We start from the raw sequence: 21,305 nt of genomic DNA on the forward strand, positions 1-21,305 counted from the left end.
TTTGCCTTTTCTTGATTCCTTCCCACCAGCTGTATTGCAGGATCACTTTGAGCTCCTGATCCGTTGGGATTTTTATTGGAATTGCATTGCATTGTTTGGTGACACGTGACATTTTATCATACTGGGTTGTTACATGAATGTACCCAGTTGCTTCGCCTCCCGGACCCCCAAAGCCCTGAGCCTCAGGACTCCCTGCCAGACTCTCCATAAGTAGCCTGGGGCTCGGCTGTCAGTAAGCCCGGGTGCCCCGCCCACCCCGAGCCTGTTGTTGTCCAGGGCTTCTGTAGCCCCGCCCCGGCCCCGCGTTTCCGCCCCGTCAAAGCGGAAGCCCGCCCTTTTCCTCGCCAGCCTATTGGAGTGGGCGTCCCCGTTGGCGCCAACCAATGGGATCGCGGCCGGCGCCCTGCGCCAGGAAAAGTGAGAGGCCCAGCGCTGACCCCGCGGGGGTCACACTCCACGTGGCGCCGCAGTGGGCGTGTTCCGGTTGCTCTGTGGTGGCTGAGTTTGGGGTGAGACGTGGGGCTGGCGGAAGGAAGGAAGGGAGGGAGGAGGAGGAGAGGGGCGGTGGGGGTGCTGGTAGGTGGCGGGGCGGGGGCGGGAGGCTTCAGTGTCTCGTCTGGGCAGAAGGTGCCGCGCCACAGCTCCCCCCCCATGCCCCTCGCCGTGGGCTCCGGAAACCCGAGACCCTTCGCCCGCGGCTTTTGTACCCGAGACCCCTCTTCTGGGCACCTGTTCCCCCTTACCACTCTCCTGCCGCTCCCGGACGACTAGACTTCCTCGCAGGGGCCTCGCCTACCCCGAGGCCTTTCTCCCGTGGCTCCTGGAACCCGAGACCCCTCTCTTGGGGCTTCCGTACCCTGAGACCACTCTCCTCGGATCCGGGAACCCGAGACTCTGCTCCTGTGGCTCCTGTACCCTGAGACATCTCTACTGACGCTCTTGTACCCCGAGATACACATCCCTGCCCCCAGTAACGTTAGACCACCTCATGTGGGGCTGCTAGACTCCAAGAGCCAGGACCCCAGCCTGAAAACCCTTTCAGGGCCTGGGTGACAGATCCTCTTAGTCCCTCCTGATGGGACTGCTGCCCCGCGCCCATGGCTTCTCCTGCCCAGTAACCTATCCCCCACCCCACCCCAAGGGAGGGAGTTCCTGTCCAGGAACCAGGTTTGGGGTGATGCAGGGAGATAAGCCTGTGGAGTAAAGCAGGCCAGGACCACGGAGCTGTCCTGTGACCCCATTTCCCTCTGGGACCTTAGTGGGTGGCCCTGTGTGCAGATTGTCAAGGCTTTTGAAGTGAAGGTGGTCATTGATGTGGGTTTAATATGTATGATGAAAGTCACTGGAAGTTTGTGGGTCCCATTAATACGTTTGCCCCCCTTTTTTTGTTGTGGGCCTAGAGTCCTTAAGATACCTCAGGCTTCCACGGGAAGTACTTAAATTTAAGCTGCTATGTTTTAATAAAATTGTAGCCTCCAGGATTTGAACTTTTACAAATGACTATATTTATGGAAAAAGATTACATTTAGTTTTCAAGGGTGAATGAGTGTCATATCCTACGAGTTTGTAAAGTAGAACATTTTACTTATTTAAAAAAGCTAAGTTTAGTTTCGTGCTAATTCACAAAACCTTGTTTAATTAATGGTGCTGTTAGCACAGGTGAGAAATAAAGGAGTGTGTGTTTGGGTGTCCTCTGGTCTTGGAGCATTGTTCATCTGTGTAGTTGGCTACCAGAAAGTGTATGGGAGGAGAGCCCATGTTGGCCGTGACAGTCATACACTTGGCTGTTTTTGCTTTTGGTAGTTGGGTTCTCGATGGTAAATAACTTATTAAAATATCCCACAATTCTAGAATTTGCTAAATCAACAAGGAAATGTTGGCTGATGATAGCATCTCCATAATATTGCCTGATAGTGACTGAGTATTTTTTCTTCTCTGTACATATCTTTAAAAGAAATATTTTTGTCACATATATTAATGTAGAAAATCCCATAAACACATAATACAGTTGAGAAAAATTTATTTAAAAATCAGTTGTGTCACCATTACCCAGTTTAAAATTGCCATTAATTGGTCATAACTCTCCCTCCCTCTTTAGATGTAATCTCTCTCCTGGTTTACAGAAAGTAGCTCCTTGCTTTCCTATATATATAGTTTTACCATCTATATACGCTCCTACAATCCAGTATTACCTGTTTGAACAATACCTGTTTAGAAGAACACTGTTTTTATCCTTTGTATTTTTATATTTTGGTTCAGCATTAGTTGACCCACATTTTTGTGTCATGTAGTTGTAATCTGTTCTTGTTGCTGAGTTTATTGTTTAAATAGTGCACAATTTATCCATTTTCTGATAGTGGACATCTGGGTTGGTGGACTCAGGAATGGTGCCAACCTTGTTATATATGTGTGCTGATGCTCCAGTCCTGGTTTCCAGGACATCTACAGGTTTCTCCCACGGTCCTAAAGTAGAACGTTCCTGTGAAACTTTTTCTAAGCCAAAATGGCATAAAGCAAAAAGCAGTTACCATTAATTCATGTGGAAAATTTTTGAGCTGTCCCAAACCCCCAAAATAACCGACTAAATTGTACCAATTAACACATAAAACCTAAAATAACACTAACATAATAAAAGCCAGAATGCACAAAATAAGTCGAGTATAGATGCTCACAGACACAGCTCAAAGCTCTGGTGACATGAGGCTGAGATACTGAGTGTTTCCCAGGAAAGGAGCTTGGTGGGGCCGCTCTCCCTGCTTGCTGCCTCTGTAATGGGTCCTGCAGAACAAAGGCAGGATGCTATCCGATTAAGAGTTTTCCAAAAAAAAACCACAAAAATCCCTTTGGAATTTCTTCTGGTTAGTGAAACAGGTACTGTGTAGGTCTCCTAAAGTGAAGTGGCAGAAGGCGAACTTTGAAAAACAGGGGATCCCTGCATGTCAGGGTGAGTGAACTGCTGTCTCAATAATGCTAAATGCTGTTTCATAGTCGCTGTTCCAGTTTTCACTCCCAGTAGCATTGTGAGAGTTTTGGGTAATACTATACTTCTTACTTTTCCCCATTTGGTAGGTGTGTCATTGGACTTCACTGTAGTTTGAGTTTATTGAGATACTGTGATGGACAAAAACATTTTGACATGAGAGTTTTTAATGCAACTAAGGGAAATTGTGCCATAATTATACTTATTTATGGACCTGTATAAGTAAAGGTTTCCAGTGGTTAATTATTAGTTGTTGTTATAAGCTTTAGCTGAGTTGACATAAAAGATCATTAAAATTGAAGGAACTTTGCTAGAAATTAGCTTTCTGGAGTGTGTTTGGAAGATGCAAGGTTTAATGTTTCTTGGAATTATCTTTGTCATATGACAGTGTTTTCATTATGTTGCCAAACTGTGTGAGCCAGTTTCCCTGCAAGGCCTCTACCTTTGATGACTTTCCATAAACGTAGCAGTGCCGACCTTCGAGCGGGGAGATGGAGTAGCACCAAAGCCTGTGAGAGGGTGTGGCAATACCAGGTTGGAAAGACGATCCATGGATTCACTGTGAGCCAGGTAAGGCCTGACCTACTACTTCAGTGAGAGCATGTGAGGGCCTTTAGGGTAGACCCCTGATCTGCTTTCGTCTGTTTTCTGAGGGACCTGGCTTCCTCCTGCTTCACTGTTAGGTGCTCAAGTGAGTGGAGTTTGTAAATGAAAGGACTTCCTACCTAGGTTCCCAATCAATCCTTTCCCTGAACCGCTTCAGATTTGTAGAAAGTAAGTCAAACTCATTAATGTTTCTGCACGCTGACATCTGACAGTCCACACTGAGTGTGATACCTGAAGACTATGAGTGCCCACATCCATTGAGGTCAAGTTTTACCATCAAATGAGTTTGCTGTAACATACCCCAAACTTTCTTTTCTTGAGCCATTTGAGTTTCAGAATTATGGGAAAGAGATTGTGGTTCTATATTCACTTATGTTAAAATGGGTTTTAATTTTGTTCTTGATTTACTTAAACTTTTGAATTTCTTTTTTTCCTTAGTGCAATAATTGAGAAATATGTGCTTCACATAATGGGCTGGTTGTTGGCTTCCTACTGTGCTTGACATGCTGACACAGACAAAGGCAAGCAGATCACATGCTAGAGGATCTGTTCTACCATAATACAGAAATAGTGTGACAAAGTCCTGATGGAATTGCAGAGATCAAAAGGAAGGCAGGAGGAGAGGGTGGCTGCTCAGTGGCAGGATGGGAAAGTTCCTGGAGAAGGAGGTGTTTATAGAGAAAAGGGGGTGGTTAAGTTCAGAAGGAAAGTTACCATCATTCTGTAGGGCAACATAGGTAGAGCCAATGATGCAGGTCTGCTGCAAAGCAAAGTCCTGGAATGGTGAGTCATGACAGGGTGAACCCTAAAAGCCATGCAAAGGGATTAGGATTCCTACTCAGTATGGTCATGAGCGCTTTATTCAGAAGAGTGGGTTCTTTTATTTTTCAAGGTTATTCCCCACCCCCGTTTCATTTTAGAAATAATTGACATCCATCACTGTCCAAGCTTAAGGTGTACAGCATGATGGTTTGATTTACACGTATTGTGAAATGATTAGGTTCCTCAAACCTCTGTCTTCTATTATTTTTCAAGTTTTATGGAAATGTTATCAGTGGAAGTGGGGTATCCTTTTTTCCACTTAGTATTGGGGTTGGAGTCCTTACAGTATCTTGAGAAAAAGAATTTTCTGAGACTTGCATGGGGGGATGAGTGATTTTTATTTGCGTGGAATTACATCCGTGGGTTTCCAAAGTCCCATTTCCCTTACTCCAGTCCTAGAAGAAATGCAGCTGGGGATGCCGTAGAGCTAAAAAACAAACCCAGTGTCCAAAGTTTTCAGTCCATATTGGAATTGGGTCTGGTTTAGCATTAGTTTAATGGCAGTTCATTAGTCCCTTGTAATGGGGTCCACATGGTTGTGGGCCTTGTGAGCAAATACAGGGGAGCCAAGAGAGTGCGCCCTTTTCAGTAAGAGTCCCAAGAGAACCAAGAGCAAGCCCAAGGGCCAGGAGCCAAGAGAGTGTTAACCAAGAGCTCAAGAGAGAGTGAGTTCTTTTGTTTAGGCCTGGGAACCTTTTTTCTGCCAAGGGCCATTTGGATATTTATGATGACAGTCCCATTCATGGCCATACAAAATTATGAACTTAAGAATTAGCTATGAAAAAAAACTCCTAGATTTATTGAATTTTGAGTCCTGCCTGCGGCTGCCTTGGCAGGACCAGACCAAATGATTTTGAGGGTCCCTCGTTTTGGGGATTAAATTTTTCAAATTTTTCACCTTAAAGTAGCCACACCTATTCTTGCCAGTGACTGGTTACCAGGTGTGACTGACAGGCAAGTACCTTCCCTGTTTCACCCAGACTTTACTGGGCATGCCTCTGTTCACCCCCTGTCCAGACCCTTCCCCAGCCATCTGCAGGGAATAGACTGGTGGCTTCCTGGAGAGTATGAAACTGCAGTTTCCTGGCAAAACTGCACAATGGCATGTCTGTACTGTTTGGCCTTCCTTAGCTCCCTTCCTGTTGTTAATAATGAGGTTAATTACAATGATATCAGAAGCTATGAGAAACCATGTCATCTTTGTTCGGGAAATAGTTACCATGAAAGCTGTTACGAGGCAGACATCTCACTGTACTAACTGATTTAACACATTGATCATCTCTTACAAAGTACAGTAAGTTCTGAGATATAAATAATGTAATAGCTATAAATTATGGCTCTGGCCCCCCCCAGTTCTAAACTCTGCCCTTCTAGTAACTTGCTGTGTCAATGTGGAAAAGTTATTGTCACAGCCTCTGAAAAGTGGTGAGATAGTGGTGTGAGTGTCACTGTGACACGGTGTCGTGATTGAAGGAGAGGGGCTCCAGCACAGGTGGATGAGAGGGCAGCTTCTGTACTGAGGACTGTGGAGATTTTCATGAAGGCTGAAAGAGAAAGAGATGACCACCTTCTGGGAGGGTGTGTTTCTTTTTATTGTACCATCCTGGACCCTCCCATTAGGAACAAGCAACTGGTGACATTCCCACCTCAGTGCTGGGAACTTCTCACAAAGTAGATGAGACCAAGCCAGTCCCCAAGCATCCCTGCTGCCCCAGACTAAGGCCCATTCCAGCATTTACCTGAGAATTGTTCTTGTTATCACATTGGGGTTCTTGGGCTCCTCAAGATAGAACTTGAGAGGAAACCCCAGAGAAATTTCCAGACAGATTTTAATAAGCTTATGCTTGAGCACAAGGGAGGGAGCACAGTGGAACGGAAAGCCCTCTGAACGGGCTCTGGAGCTGGCACTGCTTGGCAGCTTTTATAAACTGGGTACAAAGTGGGCTTGGGCAAAAAGGCTGACTTGTGGAATTTTCCAGTCAAGGTCAGGTGACTTCCTCCTGTCAGGTTTCTTGGCAGCTATCTCCACTCCTGCACTGTAAAGGCAAGAGGGCAGACTGCTCATTGCTTGTACCTCCCTAGGAAGGTCATAGAGCGATCAAACTTAGATAACTGGTCATGTGGGTCAGTGGTTTACATAGGCAGTTAGGAGGGGGGGTAAAATCAGCTATCTCTGAGTTTTGAGTAGGGAGTAGAGAGGTGGTGACATTCTTATGGTCAGCTTATCCCAGTACCTTCTGAATCCCTGGTTTAACTTGGCTTCCTGGCCACCTGGTATTTTCTATTTTCGGATCCAAGTCCCTATGCTGTGTCATTCTGACATCCCAAGCGAGAGCCCTCATTCCTCTGGTGGCCTGGTGTGACAGAAGGGGTCTGAATCTTGAAGAGTGGTTCTCATTCTGAGCCTCAGTGTTTTCATCTGTAATGGGTGAGAACAGCTCCCTCACTGGGTGACCATGAGCTGTTTAGAAAATGTCTGGTAAATAGTAAGCATGCTAAAAAGGAAAAGTGTGTACCATTGTCAGCCTAGCTCTTACTTTCCTCATGGGTAAGATTTGGGATTTGGACAGGTGGCTCCTGATGTGCCTCCAGCACCCACAGGCTGGTGTTGCAGTATTGTCCTAGTTTAAGGCAGACCAGCCAGGTCCCGTAGTGGATTTAGCGTAACTGTTCTGGATGCCTTTCCGTTTGAGTTTAGCCTCATGTTCTTGTTGATTCAGGTATCGTCTGTCCCTGAACTGTTCCTGACCGCCGTGAAGCTCAGCCATGATGGCACAGGAGCGAGATACTTGCACCTGGCCCGAGAAGACACGAATAACCTGTTCAGGTGAGTGGGCACCCTGAAAACACGTTCTTAAACGTTTCTTCTTAGAGCCATCACCATAGTTTAAAGTAATGGTACTGACAGTGCCCTGAAAATATAAAGACAAGATAAAGTGACTTGACGTTCTCGGCTGTGTAAAGTTGACAGTTGCAGTCAGTGATTCTGTACATTATAGTTGGCAAACATTTTTGTGAGAGATTACCATGTTCAAATGGTGAATTGCAGTAATCCAAGCTGATGGCACATTTGGAAGCTATTGGACCCTGTGAGCTAACATGCCCCATTGTGGCTCTTTTCTGGCTGTAGCCTGCAGTTTCGAACCACGGCCATGGACAGTACCGGAGTCCCGCACATTCTTGAGCACACAGTTCTGTGTGGCTCTCAGAAATACCCGTGCAGAGATCCTTTCTTCAAAATGTTGAACCGGTCGCTCTCCACTTTTATGAACGCCTTCACAGGTAAGACTAACATCCTGGCTTGAAACTGCTGTTGGGTCTGTTTCTAAGATAAGAATGGTATTCAGACCCCGGACACAAGACCAAACTTATTCTCAGATCCAGTGCAATGTTAGAAATTTAATCTTTGAGGAAAGCCACATTGTGGTTGGATTATAAAACCTGGAGTTTTAGCCCTGGCTGTGTGTCTCGGTTTGTTGGAGCATTGACCCATACACCATAAGGTTGTAAATTCGATTCCCTGTCAGGGCATATACCTAGGTTGTGGATTCGATCCCTGATTGGGGCATGTACAAGAGGCAACCAATGGATGTTTTTCTCTCACATTGATGTTTTCTCTTTATGTCTCTAAAATCAATAAAAAAAGTTCTGTGGTGAGGATTTAAAAAAACAAGCACAAAAACTGGAGTTTTAGGAAAAAGACACCTGAGAATTTCCATAGTATCAAGTTCCCAGGTTATGCTGCTGGTCCAGGGTCCACACCTGGAGAACACCTGGTATGGAATGTCTCTGATCTGACCAAGGCAAGCCTGACCTTGGACCATTTCCTTACATGCAGGTGGGTTTATCAAACCAGCTTCAGTTCTCCAAAAGCCTTTTTGCTCTACCTTCTGCCATTAAGGATCTTTTAGCTGAAGTCTTCCTAGGAAGTGTGACCTCCAAGGGTCTCACTGAGGCTTCCTTCTTGCTCTTCCCAGCCCTTTCTCACAGGGCCAATTGCTAGTTCATAGTGAATTCCTGGGGCATTTAATTTTATTCTGTTCATTTTTGTTTCCTTAGTTTCTGCCACCGAGTTGTGGGCTTTTTGGAAGAACTGAAGTCACTCTGTGGATTCCTCAGTTTTACCTTACTTTTATCTGCCATGGTACGAAGGTGATGGGCACGTGCTTTGGAGCCACATGGCCTGGAGTCAGATCTCAGTTTTTTCCACACCTTCCTGTCTGTATAACTATGGGCAGGTGACTGAGCCTCTTGGAGCCTGAGTTTTGACATTTGTTTATGGATGATAGGAATGAATATCCCATTCCTTGAAGTTTCATTGTGTTAAATGAATTAACACATGGAACATTTTAAAACACTATCTAGTATGTCAGGCAAACATAAATGTGTGAGGCTGTCAGGAGAATGCACTGTCCACAAAGGCATGGACTTGTGCTTAAACAGTATTTGTTGAATCACTGGATAGTGAGTCAGGAGCCTTGGACCTGGCCTCAGTGACTTGGATTGAACGATGAGAAAATTTTCAGTTGAAAATTTATGTCAGGCCCGGCCGGGCGTGGCTCAGCGGTTGAGTGTTGACCTAGGATCCAGGCGATCAGGGTTCGATTCCCCGTCAGGGCACATGCCCGGGTTGTGGGCTCGATCAGTGACTCTCTCATCATTGATGTTTCTGTCTGTCTGTCTCTCCCTCTCCTTTCCTCTCTCTGAAACCAATAAAGATATATTTAAAAAAAAAAAAAAAGAAAATTTATGTCAGCAAGAAATATATCAACATAATAACAGTTTATGTTGAATTCAACCCATATTCTTGTTGAATACGAACTGTTTATTTTTAAAAATTAGCCTTTATTTTTTAAAGTAGTTTTGTGCTCCTAGTGACGTTGAGCATAAAGAAACCCCACTTACCCACTCTCTCCAGCACTGTGTCCTTTATTATTAACATCTTGCCTTCGTGTGTTATACTTGTTACAATGGATGAACCAATATCAATGCATCATGATTATCTGAAGTCTGTAGTTTACCTGAGGGTTCACTGTGGCTTTTCACAGATTCATGCCTGGATCTGACATGACAGTATCACGGGGAGTAATTGTACCATCCTAACAATGACCTTTGTTCCATCTATTCAACCCTCCTAACCACCTCTTGTACCCATGGTAGCTACTAACCTATTTACTCTCTCTCTAATTTTGCCTTTCCCAGAATGTCATCTAGTTAGAATCAGACAGTATGTATTTTTTTCAAACTGGCTTCTTTCACTCAGCAATGTGTACTTAAGGTTCTTCCTCATCTTTTCATGGCTCCATAGCTCTTCTTTTCAACACTGATTAGTATTCCATTGTCTGCATGCACCACTCTTTATTTATTAACCAGCTACTGAGGGACATCTTTGCTGCTTCAGAGCTTGGGCAATTACGAGTAAATTGCTATAAACATCCATGTGCAGGTTTTTTGTGGAAATAAGCTTTCATCTCCTTTGGGCAAATAACCAAATAGCATGCTCATTGTTTTGTTGGGTAAGAGTCTGTTTAGCTTTGTTAGAAACTGCCAAACTCTTATCTAAAGTGGCTGCGCTGGTTTGCATTTCCACCTGCAATAAATAAGCATTCCTGTTGCTCCAAGTTCTCTCCAGCATTGGGTGGTATTAGTGTTTTGGATTTTAGCCATTTGAAGAGGTACACATGTCCCCGCTGGTTAGGGTCAGTGCTTAGAGGGTTGGCGTGCCAACTGAAGAACCTCGGGTTTGAATCCTGGTAAAGGGCATGACCTTGTTTGCAGGCTTGATTCCCAGCACTGGTCTGGGCATGTGAAAGAGGCAACGAATTAATGTGCCTCTCTCACATCGATGTTTCTCTCTGTCTCTCCCTTCCATGTTCCCTGAAAAGCAATGAACAAATATCCTTGGTGAGGGCTAAAAGATAAATCAAACCCCAGTTAAGTACACATGATGACATTTTTAAAAACCTCCTTCCCATAAATGTTATCCTGACTCATGTGCTTGAACTGTAGTAAATTGAATGTCTCGTGCTGAGACTCTTGCATTTCCAGCAGGAAGTGAAATTCGAGAGAAATCTGCCAGCCCAACTACATGAAACTACCTGTAGAGCGTCACTTACCCAAGTTACACAAGGAGCTTCCTAAATAGTCTGGGGAATAGGGCAGCCCAGGCAAAGAGCTTATCTTTCACCTGATCTCTTTGGGAGAGGATTCCCTGATACCAGTTCTTCCAACACAGCACAGGCAGATTGAGTACGAGGCACCAGCAAACTTGGCTTAATATATCTGATTCTCCACTGCTTAGTCTGGTGACCGCAAGGAAGTCACTTAACCTCCAGACCCCAGAGAGTTGTACTATGTGACTTACAAGATCCCTTTAAGCTCTGAAATTCTGACTCTAAAGCCAGTGTTGGCGCAGCACTATCAGTATAGCCCATGCTTTGAGGCAGATACTGTTTCATGGGGCAGAAAACCCTCCTGGGTAAGTTGTCTTTTTTTTTTTTTTAATCCTCATCTGAGGGCATTTTTTCCAGTGCTTCTCAAAAAGAGTAAGAGGGGAAGAGAGAGAGAGACACACACACAACTGTGAGAGAGACACATCAATTGTTTGACTCCCGACTGAGCCAGGGATGCAACCCAAAACACAGGTACGTGCCCTTGGCTGAAATAGAACCCAGGACTCTTCAGTCCCCAGGCAGATGCTCTAGCCATGGAGCCAAACTGGCCAGGGCAGTTGTCAGATTTTGAAGCAGCTGAGACTGGTGACAGGGAGGCCCAAGGGAAAGTTCTTTGGGAAGGGGACTTGGGGATGCTATTTGAACTTTTCAAAAAGCGCCTCATGCCTATTGACCACCTAAGCCTGAGACCGTGGACTGCAGAGCATCTTGTGATCAGAAAGTTTGCTTTTTGATGATTGTTTTGCCATCAGAATTTATCTCCTGTGTGCCATCTTCCACCTCCACCTCCCCAAACCCCATTCAATTGATTGAAACAATAACTAACGCAAGGAGTTAATATGATGTGTGTTCCTGCTCATTTTAGAAGTTGTCAATTTATTGACCCAAAGGACCACATCTCTAGACTTTTAACCAGGTGTTTATCTCAGGGCCCTTTTCCTGGCTGTGGGCTCCTTGTGTTCCCAAGGAGTCACAGATTTTCACCTTCTTCTGCGAGTTTGGGCAGCACTGCAGGGGTGCTCGTCAGGGGTACAACATTGAGGACAGTCTCATTGAGGAGCACCCCTGTCATTGTCCTAAGCCCTGTTCTTTCTGGGTTGTGGGCTGCATCTGTGGTTAACAATCTAGGCAATTGTATTTGGGTCTCCCGCCTTCTCTGAAACTTTTCAGCAGACGCTGCCTGTCATCTGAAATTTTCTCAGGGAGAGACTTCCCCATGTCTCTTCCTTTGATATCTAGGAGGCAATTCTATCTTCCTCTGTTATTTTTCTAACCAGTTTTCCTTCTGATACATATTCCTTCTGTCCTTTCTCCAAGTCCCTTCTTCTCCATTCCCTTCACACTCAAACACCATTTTGTCATATGTGATAAAACTTGATCTACTAACACAAGTGTCTTACGGTGGGGAGTTTCAAAAATTTTCATAAGTAACTTGAGAGAGAGATTTTATAACCAGGATTTTTTTTCAGTTACATTTCACAGTTCAGATTTCACCATCTAAATGACTTTTTTTTTTCTTCTCAGTAGAGTGCAAAGGACTATGATCAAACGTTATCTCAAAATGTGTGGAATATGTTATTTTGCTTTTATAGAAAAGTCAGCTCTTTTTCTAATGACACTAAAATGTCAACATTTTCTTGAACAAAACTTTCACTGGTGCCTTATCTCAGGTTCTTGAGTGATTTATGGCACTTGCTTGAATTGTAAGATGGTTATTACTTGACATACCCACTAATATGCGTATCAACATATATCTCAGGTCCTGGAGTCAGAAAGACATGACTCATTTTTTGTCAAATGTTAGTAGATGTGTTAATTTGGGAAAGTTTATTTAACCTTTCTGTTCTTCAGCTTGCTAATCTTTGCTTTGGGGATAATACCCTCATAGAGTTGTTAGGAATAAATGACATAATACATATAAAATATTTGCAACAGTTTTTAGTACAGGTTAGTCATGCTCAAAATATTAACCACTATTTTTTAGTATTGTTATAATCTCTCAATTCTTAAAAAATTTAATGTTTATCATTAATCTATTTTAGGAAAGTCTGTATCTGTCTAATAATATTCTATTGGGGGTAGGTTTCAAAACTTGGGTGGAAGGTAATTACTGAAATTGATAGAGCAAAATGACTGAAGGACAAAAGAAACAACTGCTTGTAGAAATAACATTCTCAGAGTTCTCAGATCTTCAGGAGCTATTAGTATTGGAATATTTGTGGTGCTATTTTGGGGAAGAGCCTATATATACAAAGAGAGAAAGTCATGGCCCAGGTGTATAATCCATGGCAGGTGAGACACAGCAAGGTGAGAACAAAAGCAATGCTAAGCTGAGGAAGAGAGTGCCAAGGCTGACAAAACAATGTCAAGTCACCAATATTTCCTGAGCATGCTGTAGGCGTTTGCATGATGATGCTCTCCAGGGTAAATGCAGAACTATCAGCCACATTTTATTCCTTTCACATGCATAAAATCTACCTGAGAAGAAAAGTAATGCACCTAAATCACAAACAAGACACATACTGATACCTATTTTGGGGACTGCTGTTCATTATCAACTGCTTACAAGAGAAATATCAATGTGAGTTGCTCCAGCTGAGGAGATTGGTAACTTCCTAACTCAAACACATGGAAAAGTATTGTTACCCCAACTTTTTGATTGCTTGTTTCGATTCTCATGAAATATATTTTCCCATCCCTTTACTTTCATTTTGCGTGTCTTTCAATCTGAAGAGTGTGTCCTGTAGACGCATATGTAAGGGACATGTTTTCTTATTCATTCAACCTCCATGTAACTTTTGATTGGAGCATTTAATTCATTTTTATTTAAAGTATTGTTGATAGGTATTTATTCCCATTTTATTCACATTTGTTGATATAAGAGTATCACTGGATTTCTGTTTCCCAAAGAGGATCTTTAAAGAATGGAATGAACCTCCCTGTGCCCTGGGTTTGTTTGATGCACAACCACTACTCTGTCTCTAGGTTTCTCAGCCCATTTTGACTTTCCCATTATTTAATCTGAAGGCAAGGGGAGCTTCCGGGTGCTCTAGTCCCCTCAGAGCTTCATTCTGGGCCAAGTTTCCAGGGACAGAGGCAGAATCAGCCACTTTTTGCTTTCTCTCAGTCCCAGACAGGGAATAAGACATCAGGACAGATTTCAGAGGCTAGTCCTAACAGTGAGTGCCAGTGAGATTTTGGGGCTCACAGTTTTGAACAACCTCTGTTGAAGTACTTAACAGCTGAAATACATAAACCTGATAAAGCAGGACTAATATATGATAGGTTAAACAGCTCCCTTCCCATCAAGGATATTATCGTCATCCCAGGGATACATAGAATATTAGGGAATTTTCATCACATGGAGCTGAAGTTACTGAAAGACAGAATTTGATATGATCTACATATTTTCCAAATCTTTATGATCATACATTATGTTGCATATCCATACATATGCCTATCAAATGATGTTGATTTGATTTTCTTTATGAATTAAAAGATTCCATAGGAACATAACCCTGGCTTTTTCCTACTGTTAATGAAAGATTGTTTTTCTTTTCACCTGTAGTTTTTGAATGTAATGTTCATTTATATATAATACTAAAAATCTTTTAAAAATAATAAAAAATTCAAATACATTCAAAATAAATGGTTACTGAATTTTTTACATGAAATAAAAGGCAAAATAACTTCCATAAAAGATGTAATTACTTCACGATAACATATAATATATAAGCTTTGCATCCTCAGTCTCTAAAATCCTATTGGAAGGTCTGTATGCACAGCTGGTTGGATTCAAGTATGTCCTCTCTCTTCTCAGTCTGGCTTTGTGATAGGAGCAATCAATTCTCCTAAGTGCTATTTGACTTTCATTATATTAAGTGTTGATACGATTTGACAAGGAAGCTTGTGGTAATGCAAGTTTGTTAAATAGGACGTAAATCCCAGTGGCTGGTAGCTGGATGATTTGGTATTCTGCAGCACCAAAGATTGCAGTCTAAGAAATCCATTATTACTTCAGAAGAAATTCTCTTCAAGTGAAGAAATTGGGAAAGGAGGTATTTTGTTCTTGCATGAAATAGAAATGGCTTTCAGTACCGTTTTCCTGGTCTGTGTCTTCTCTTTTTTTTCCTTAAGGAAACAGAGACCATTTACTGAAGCAGACTTCTGAAAGTTGATGACCAACCCCTGTATTCTTAATCTGCTTTTTAAAAAAATGAAAGCCTAAGACACAGTATGTCAGAGCAAGATTGTACCCGTAGTGTATGTGGTAGTTAGATTAGTTGTACATATTTTGCTGCTCATAAATAATATTTTGTTTGCTTTTGCTCACATCTGTGAAAAAACAAGTGTAAGCAGAGAGGACAGTTAATCACTACTACTGCCAACAAACTTTTACGCTCCAATCTTATCAGATGAGGTAGGGACAAAAACCAAATCAAAACAAGACACAGTACTTTCCTCTCTGTGGAGTGTCCATGAATTAATCTTACCTGGGTGAGAACCATTGGGTGGATCAGTAAGACATTTTCCCACATTTCCATGCTAGCCACAAAGCCTCCCATTTCCACTTTGCTAATAATTGAGTCAAATTATATGGCATGGTACTGTTTATAAGGAAGTTACCCCATGGGGATCCTGATATTCCTTTTTAACTCTAAACTGTTCTTGATGACTTCTATTCTGTAGTACTTATTTATGATTATGTTCATATTTTTTTCCTTTTTTTCTCTATTGAAATGGTACCCACCACTTCACAATTATTCACTGTATTTGTTATTGAGTCTGTAGCATATTAAAAACTTCTTTAATTTTTAGTAGAAACCATATTCAAAACATTCCATAATGTTTTCCTGATATCTTTTAAGATTCCTGAGTATACACTGTCTATCCCACTGTTTTGCATATATCTTTGGTAGCGTAAGAAATCTCTGTGACCAAGCGTTTAGTGAAATGAACTTAATTTTTTACTCAGAACCTTCAGCTTCTTCACTTGCTTCCTGGGACATGTGGTAGATCTGACCTTTGGGATGAGGCTCTAAGTGCTCAGTTTTGGAAACAAGGCTGAGAACTTTCATAATAAAGCCACATCTAGATATGAGTTCTCTCATTTCCTTGTTCTACTCATGGATATTTTGCCTTTCAGTGGGATTGTAGAACCCTGAGAGCTGTGCTCATCTTTGCATTCACCAGTGCTCAGCCCACGCCTTGGTAGTAGGACATGTACTATGAATGTGTTCTTTAGGTAAATTGAAGTAGTCATGTATGTGTTTGTGTGGTTTTCTCATCTTGAAGACTTATAGGTTATTTGATGAAATCACACCCTACTGGACATTTTGAGACATAAATGTTGAAGTGGGTGCTAAGAAACTGCTGACTTTAATTCCTTATTTTGCACTTCAGAGTAGGATGGTATGTTTCAACGGACTTTCACCCCACCATTCATTTATTAAGAATATACAATAAAAAAGTAGACTTTCCCAAAGAAGGGTGATAGTTCCATTGTTTTTTTTTTACCTGTTATATGTGAGCTTGGCAGGGATGTTTCCTCACTCTTCTTGCCTAAATATGGGTTTCTAAATTTTCTTGGGTCTAGGATTAACAATTGGCCTATAAGGGTGATGATGGTGAGTGACCTGTAAACCTCCCCATTCGTCCTAGCTGAAATTGATGTCTATGTGGCTTTCTGATGGCATGGCTGTCATTTCACATTTGTTGCTCATGTTCCCTTTTCATTTTGATTTTATGATGCTCTATCTACAATTTAGAGTTGCCATGACTCGTTGATTTCTCTTGGGTAATTTGGAATTTTTTCTTGAGCACACTTTCAGATTTATTTTTTAAAATATGTTTTTATTCATTGCAGAGAAGAAGGGAGGGGGAGAGAGAGATAGAAACATCAACTATGAGAGACAGTCATTGATTGGCCTCTCTCCCTGTACATGCCCTACAGAAGATCGATTCTGAAATCTGGGCATGTGCCCTCACTGGTAATGGAACACTGATCTCCTGGTTCCTAGGTCGACACCAAACCACCGATCCAATTAAAAATTTCATGTATTTAAGGTGTATACCTTGTTGTGATACATGTATTTCTTTTGGAATGATCATAATCAAGCTAATTCACATTTTTATCAATTTACGCCAGTACACCTTTTTTTTTTTTTCTTTTTCTCGTAGTTGTGGCAGTGAGAACAATTAAGATTTACCCACTGTGCAAATTTCTAGTACACAATACAATATTATTAAATATAGTTATGAAACTATACATTAAATATCTCAACCGTATTCATCCAGTATAACTGAAATGTTATCCTCTTTCACCATCTCCCCATTTTATCCTGAACAATCCCCAGCCCCTGGAAAATGCTTTGGTAGTCTTTGCTTCTATAACTTTGACTATTTTAGATTCCATTTATAAGATCATACAGCATTTGTACTATGTTTGGCTTATTTCACTTAATATAATACCCAGCAGGTCCATACACATCATTGCAGATTGCAGATTTTCCTTTCCATGGATGAATAATCTTCCTTTGTGTATATACATAGAACTATCACTTGTTTTTTTATAATAACCATTCTGACGGGTATGTAATAGATCTCATTATGATTTTGGTTTGCATTTCCCTGGTGATTAATGATATTGAGTATTTTTTCAGGTATCTGTTGGTCATTTGTGTGTTGTGAAAAAGATCTATTTATTTCCTTACAATTTTTTATTGTACTACTTTTCTTTGGTTACTCATTTGTATGTGTTCCTATATGTTTTAGATATGAACTCCTTATCTGATGTATGATTTACAAATATTTTTGTTCAATTTTATAGGTTACCTTTTCATTTGGTTGATTGCTTCCTTTCCTGTGCAGAAACTCTTCAGTTTCATGCAGTCCCTCCATGTCTACATTTGCTTTAGTCACCTAAGCTCTTGGAGTCGATTCCAAAATCATCGTCAAGAGTGATGTCAAGAAGCTTTTTTCTGAGACAAGAAGTGGCTATGGAGCATTGAAGGTTAAGCTGGACTCCATGGTTTCAGTCTTTCTGGTTTAAACCTGAGCATCTCAGACCACATTCCAACACATATGAAAGCAGAGGGTCACTGCAGACATTGAAATCTTACTGTGCCTCCTACAGTGCAGCTGATTGTTTCTGATCCCTCCATGACAAAGGACAGGAGAGAGTGGCCCTTTCAGCATTTTCAGGTCGTCCTGACTAACTGTGCTGGAAGCAGGTAAATGACCTGTGGTGACACTTATAAGACACATTCTTATAATTCATATATAACTTCCCAACATCAGGTCACCTGAGAAAATCCAGAACAGGACAAGGAACAGGACAATATGGCTGCTTCACAGGGACCATTGACTTTCCTGGATGTGGCTGTATATTTCACTCAGGAGGAGTGGGATTGCTTGTATCCTGTTCAGCAGATGTTGTATGTGGATGTGATGTTGGAAAACTACAGGAACATGGTCTCCTTGGGTCTTGCTGTCTCTAAGCCATTTCTGGTCCAATTTTTGGAGCAGATAGAGGAGCACTGGGATGTGAAGGGAAACAAAACAATATCTCTCCCCCCAGCTATGTCATCTGAAGAAAATCAAACCTTATTGCAAAAGCCAGGAATAGAAGATTTGTTCTCTAAAGTACTACTGAGTACTTGTAATGGAGACAGAAGTTACGAATACAATGGACATTGGAAAACCTTACAGCAAGAGTCAAATACTAAGAGACATCAGAGAACTCAGCTCCCAGGGAACCATTATGAAGGTGGAAAAGTATTTGACCAAATTTCAAATCGCAGAAAATACCAGGTTAATCAAAATATGGAGAATACAAACCAAAAAAGTAAATGTATCAACTTATTTCAGCTATCTTCAAATCATATTGAAAAAGAAAACAATTATACTTGGGACAAAACTTACAAATGTAATCTGAGGGGTACAGTTGTCCGTCAAATGTTCAATTTCAATAGACATAAGACAAGACATACTGGAGGAAAATCTTACAAATGTAAAGAATGTGGTAAGTCATTTTATTGGCCTTCAGGTCTTATGAAACATCAGATAATTCATACTGGGCAGAAGCCTTACAAATGTAAAGCATGTGGCAAAACCTTTAAATCGCATTCACATCTTTCTATACATGAAAGAATTCATACTGGAGGGAAGCCTTATAAATGTAGAGAATGTGACAAAGCCTTTAACCAGGCCTCAACTCTTGCTAAACATGAAAGAATTCATACTGGAGAGAAGCCTTATAAATGTAGAGAATGTGGCAAAACCTTTAGCCATTCATCAAACCTTACTAACCATCACAGAATTCATACTGGAGAGAAGCCTTATAAGTGTAGAGAATGTGGAAAAGCCTTTAACCAGTCCTCAAATCTTGCTAACCATCAGATAATTCATACTGGAGAGAAGCCTTATAAGTGTAGAGAATGTGGAAAAGCCTTTAACCTGTCCTCAACTCTTGCCAAACATCAGAGAATGCATACTGGAGAGAAGCCTTATAAGTGTAGAGAATGTGGAAAAGCCTTCAACTGGTCTTCAACTCTTGCTAACCATCAGAGAATGCATACTGGAGAGAAGCCTTATCAGTGTAGAGATTGTGGAAAAGCCTTTTTCCAGTCCTCAAGTCTTGCTAACCATCATAGAATTCATACTGGAGAGAACTCTTATCAGTGTAGAGAATGTGGCAAATCCTTTAAGTGGTCCTCAAGTCTTGCTAACCATCAGAGAATTCATACTGGAAAGAAGTCTTATCAGTGTAGAGAATGTGGCAAAGCCTTTAAGTGGTCCTCAAGTCTTGCTAACCATAAGAGAATTCATACTGGAGAGAAGCCTTATAAATGTAGAGAATGTGGCAAAGACTTTACCCGGTCCTCAAACCTTAGTGAACATCATAGAATTCATTCTGGAGAGAAGCCGTATACATGTAGAGAATGTGGCAAATCCTATAACCGGTCCTCATCTCTTGCTATCCATCATAGAATTCATACTGGAGAGAAGCCTTATAAATGTAGAGAATGTGGGAAAGCCTTTACCCGGTCCTCATACCTTACTGAACATCATAAAACTCATACTGGAGAGAAGCCGTATACATGTAGAGAATGTGGCAAAGCCTTTAACCGGTCCTCATCTCTTGCTATCCATCATAGAATTCATACTGGAGAGAAGCTTTATAAATGTAGAGAATGTGGAAAAGCCTTTAACTGGTCCTCAACTCTTGCTAACCATCAGAGAATTCATACTGGAGAGAAGCCTTATAAGTGTAGAGAATGTGGAAAAGCATTTAACTCGTCCTCAACTCTTGCTAAACATCAGAGAATTCATACTGGAGAGAAGCCTTATCAGTGTACAGAATGTGGCAAAGCCTTTAACCGGTCCTCAACTCTTGCTAAGCATCATACAATTCATACTGCAGAGAAACCTTACAAATATACAGAATGTAGCAAATCCTTTAACAAATCCTGAGCCCTCATTAAACATTGGAGTATTCGTACTGGGGAGAAACTATAAAAATGTAGGTAATGTGACAACTCCTTTACTCAGTCCTTAAAACTTACTGGGCACTAGAGAATTCATCCTGGAGAGAAGTCTTATAAATGTAGGAAATGTGACAAAGTCTTTAATCAGTGTTAAGTTTTTATTGAATATAAGAAAATTCATACTGTGTGGTAAAGTCTTTTACCAGCACTCAAAACTTACTCAATATCAGAAATATAAAATAAATAAAAAATCTACAGATAAGTTTTAAGAATGTTAGAAATGGAGCAAATTCTCAAAACACCATGTCTTACTGTACATGAGAGAATTCATTTTAGAGAGATACTTGACTGATGTAATAAGTGTGATAAAAACTGATTGGCACTGAAATTTTACTAGACAACAGATAATTCATTTTCAAAACAATCCATACAAATGTGAATGTGGCAAACCTTTCATCACTCCCTAAAGCTTATGTATCATCAGGTTATTCATAGTGGAGAGAAACCTAAAAGATGTAAAGGAGTTTGGAAAAATCTTGACATTCAAGTTTTCTAAGAATCAATTAAATCAATCTAAATAGAAGTGTTTCAAATGTTAAGAATGTGACGAAACTTTTCGTGATCATTGGTGTCTTATGGTCATGAGACAAATCATAGTGGAGAGAAGCCCTACATATTTAGAGCATGTGGCAAATCGTTTAAATGACATTCATAGTTTATTGTACTTAAGAGAAGAATTTATAATAGGAAGAAAACTTGCAAAGAATGTAACAAAGATTTTGTGAGCATGCAGAACATACTCAAAACCAGAGAATTCCTGCTGTAGTTAATCTTTACGCATGTGCAAAATGTTATAATGGCTTTCAGTGCCATTCATGTCTTACCATACATGAAAGAAGCATTCATTCTTGAGAGAAACCTTATTAATATAGTATATGTGCAAAGGCCTTTATTCAGCAGTGGTGTCTTAGCCAACATGAAGGAGTTCATACTGGACAGAATTGTTACAAATGTAGAAATTGTTGCATAGCCTTTAACCTGTGCTTGATACTTAATATTGGGGAATTCATACTGGAAAGAAACAGTAAAAATGTGAAGGCTTTGGTAAAACCTTTAACCATTATTCCAGCCTGATTCAACATTAAAGAATTTATACTAAAGAGTAGCCTTAGGAGTGTACAAAGTGTGGCAGTCTTTAATCCTTATTTATACCTTACTCAGCATCTGATAATTTAT

The 21,305-nt window shown here is 41.1% G+C and overlaps 1 protein-coding gene across 1 annotated transcript; it reads left to right on the forward strand.

Annotated features, from left to right (window-relative positions):
- The first annotated feature begins 447 nt into the window (after nucleotides 1-447).
- On the forward strand, nucleotides 448-21,092 carry LOC107546307 (uncharacterized). Its single transcript, XM_016224682.2, is given in 6 exon segments — nucleotides 448-509; nucleotides 3,369-3,550; nucleotides 7,129-7,235; nucleotides 7,539-7,690; nucleotides 17,411-19,899; nucleotides 19,902-21,092. Coding segments are annotated over 2 exon segments (2,037 nt in total). The 5' UTR covers nucleotides 448-509; nucleotides 3,369-3,550; nucleotides 7,129-7,235; nucleotides 7,539-7,690; nucleotides 17,411-17,922; the 3' UTR covers nucleotides 19,962-21,092.
- Nucleotides 21,093-21,305: the final 213 nt, after the last annotated feature.

This window comes from Miniopterus natalensis, chromosome 1 (assembly GCF_054644295.1).
Source record: "Miniopterus natalensis isolate mMinNat1 chromosome 1, mMinNat1.hap1, whole genome shotgun sequence".
Lineage (NCBI taxonomy): Eukaryota > Metazoa > Chordata > Mammalia > Chiroptera > Miniopteridae > Miniopterus > Miniopterus natalensis.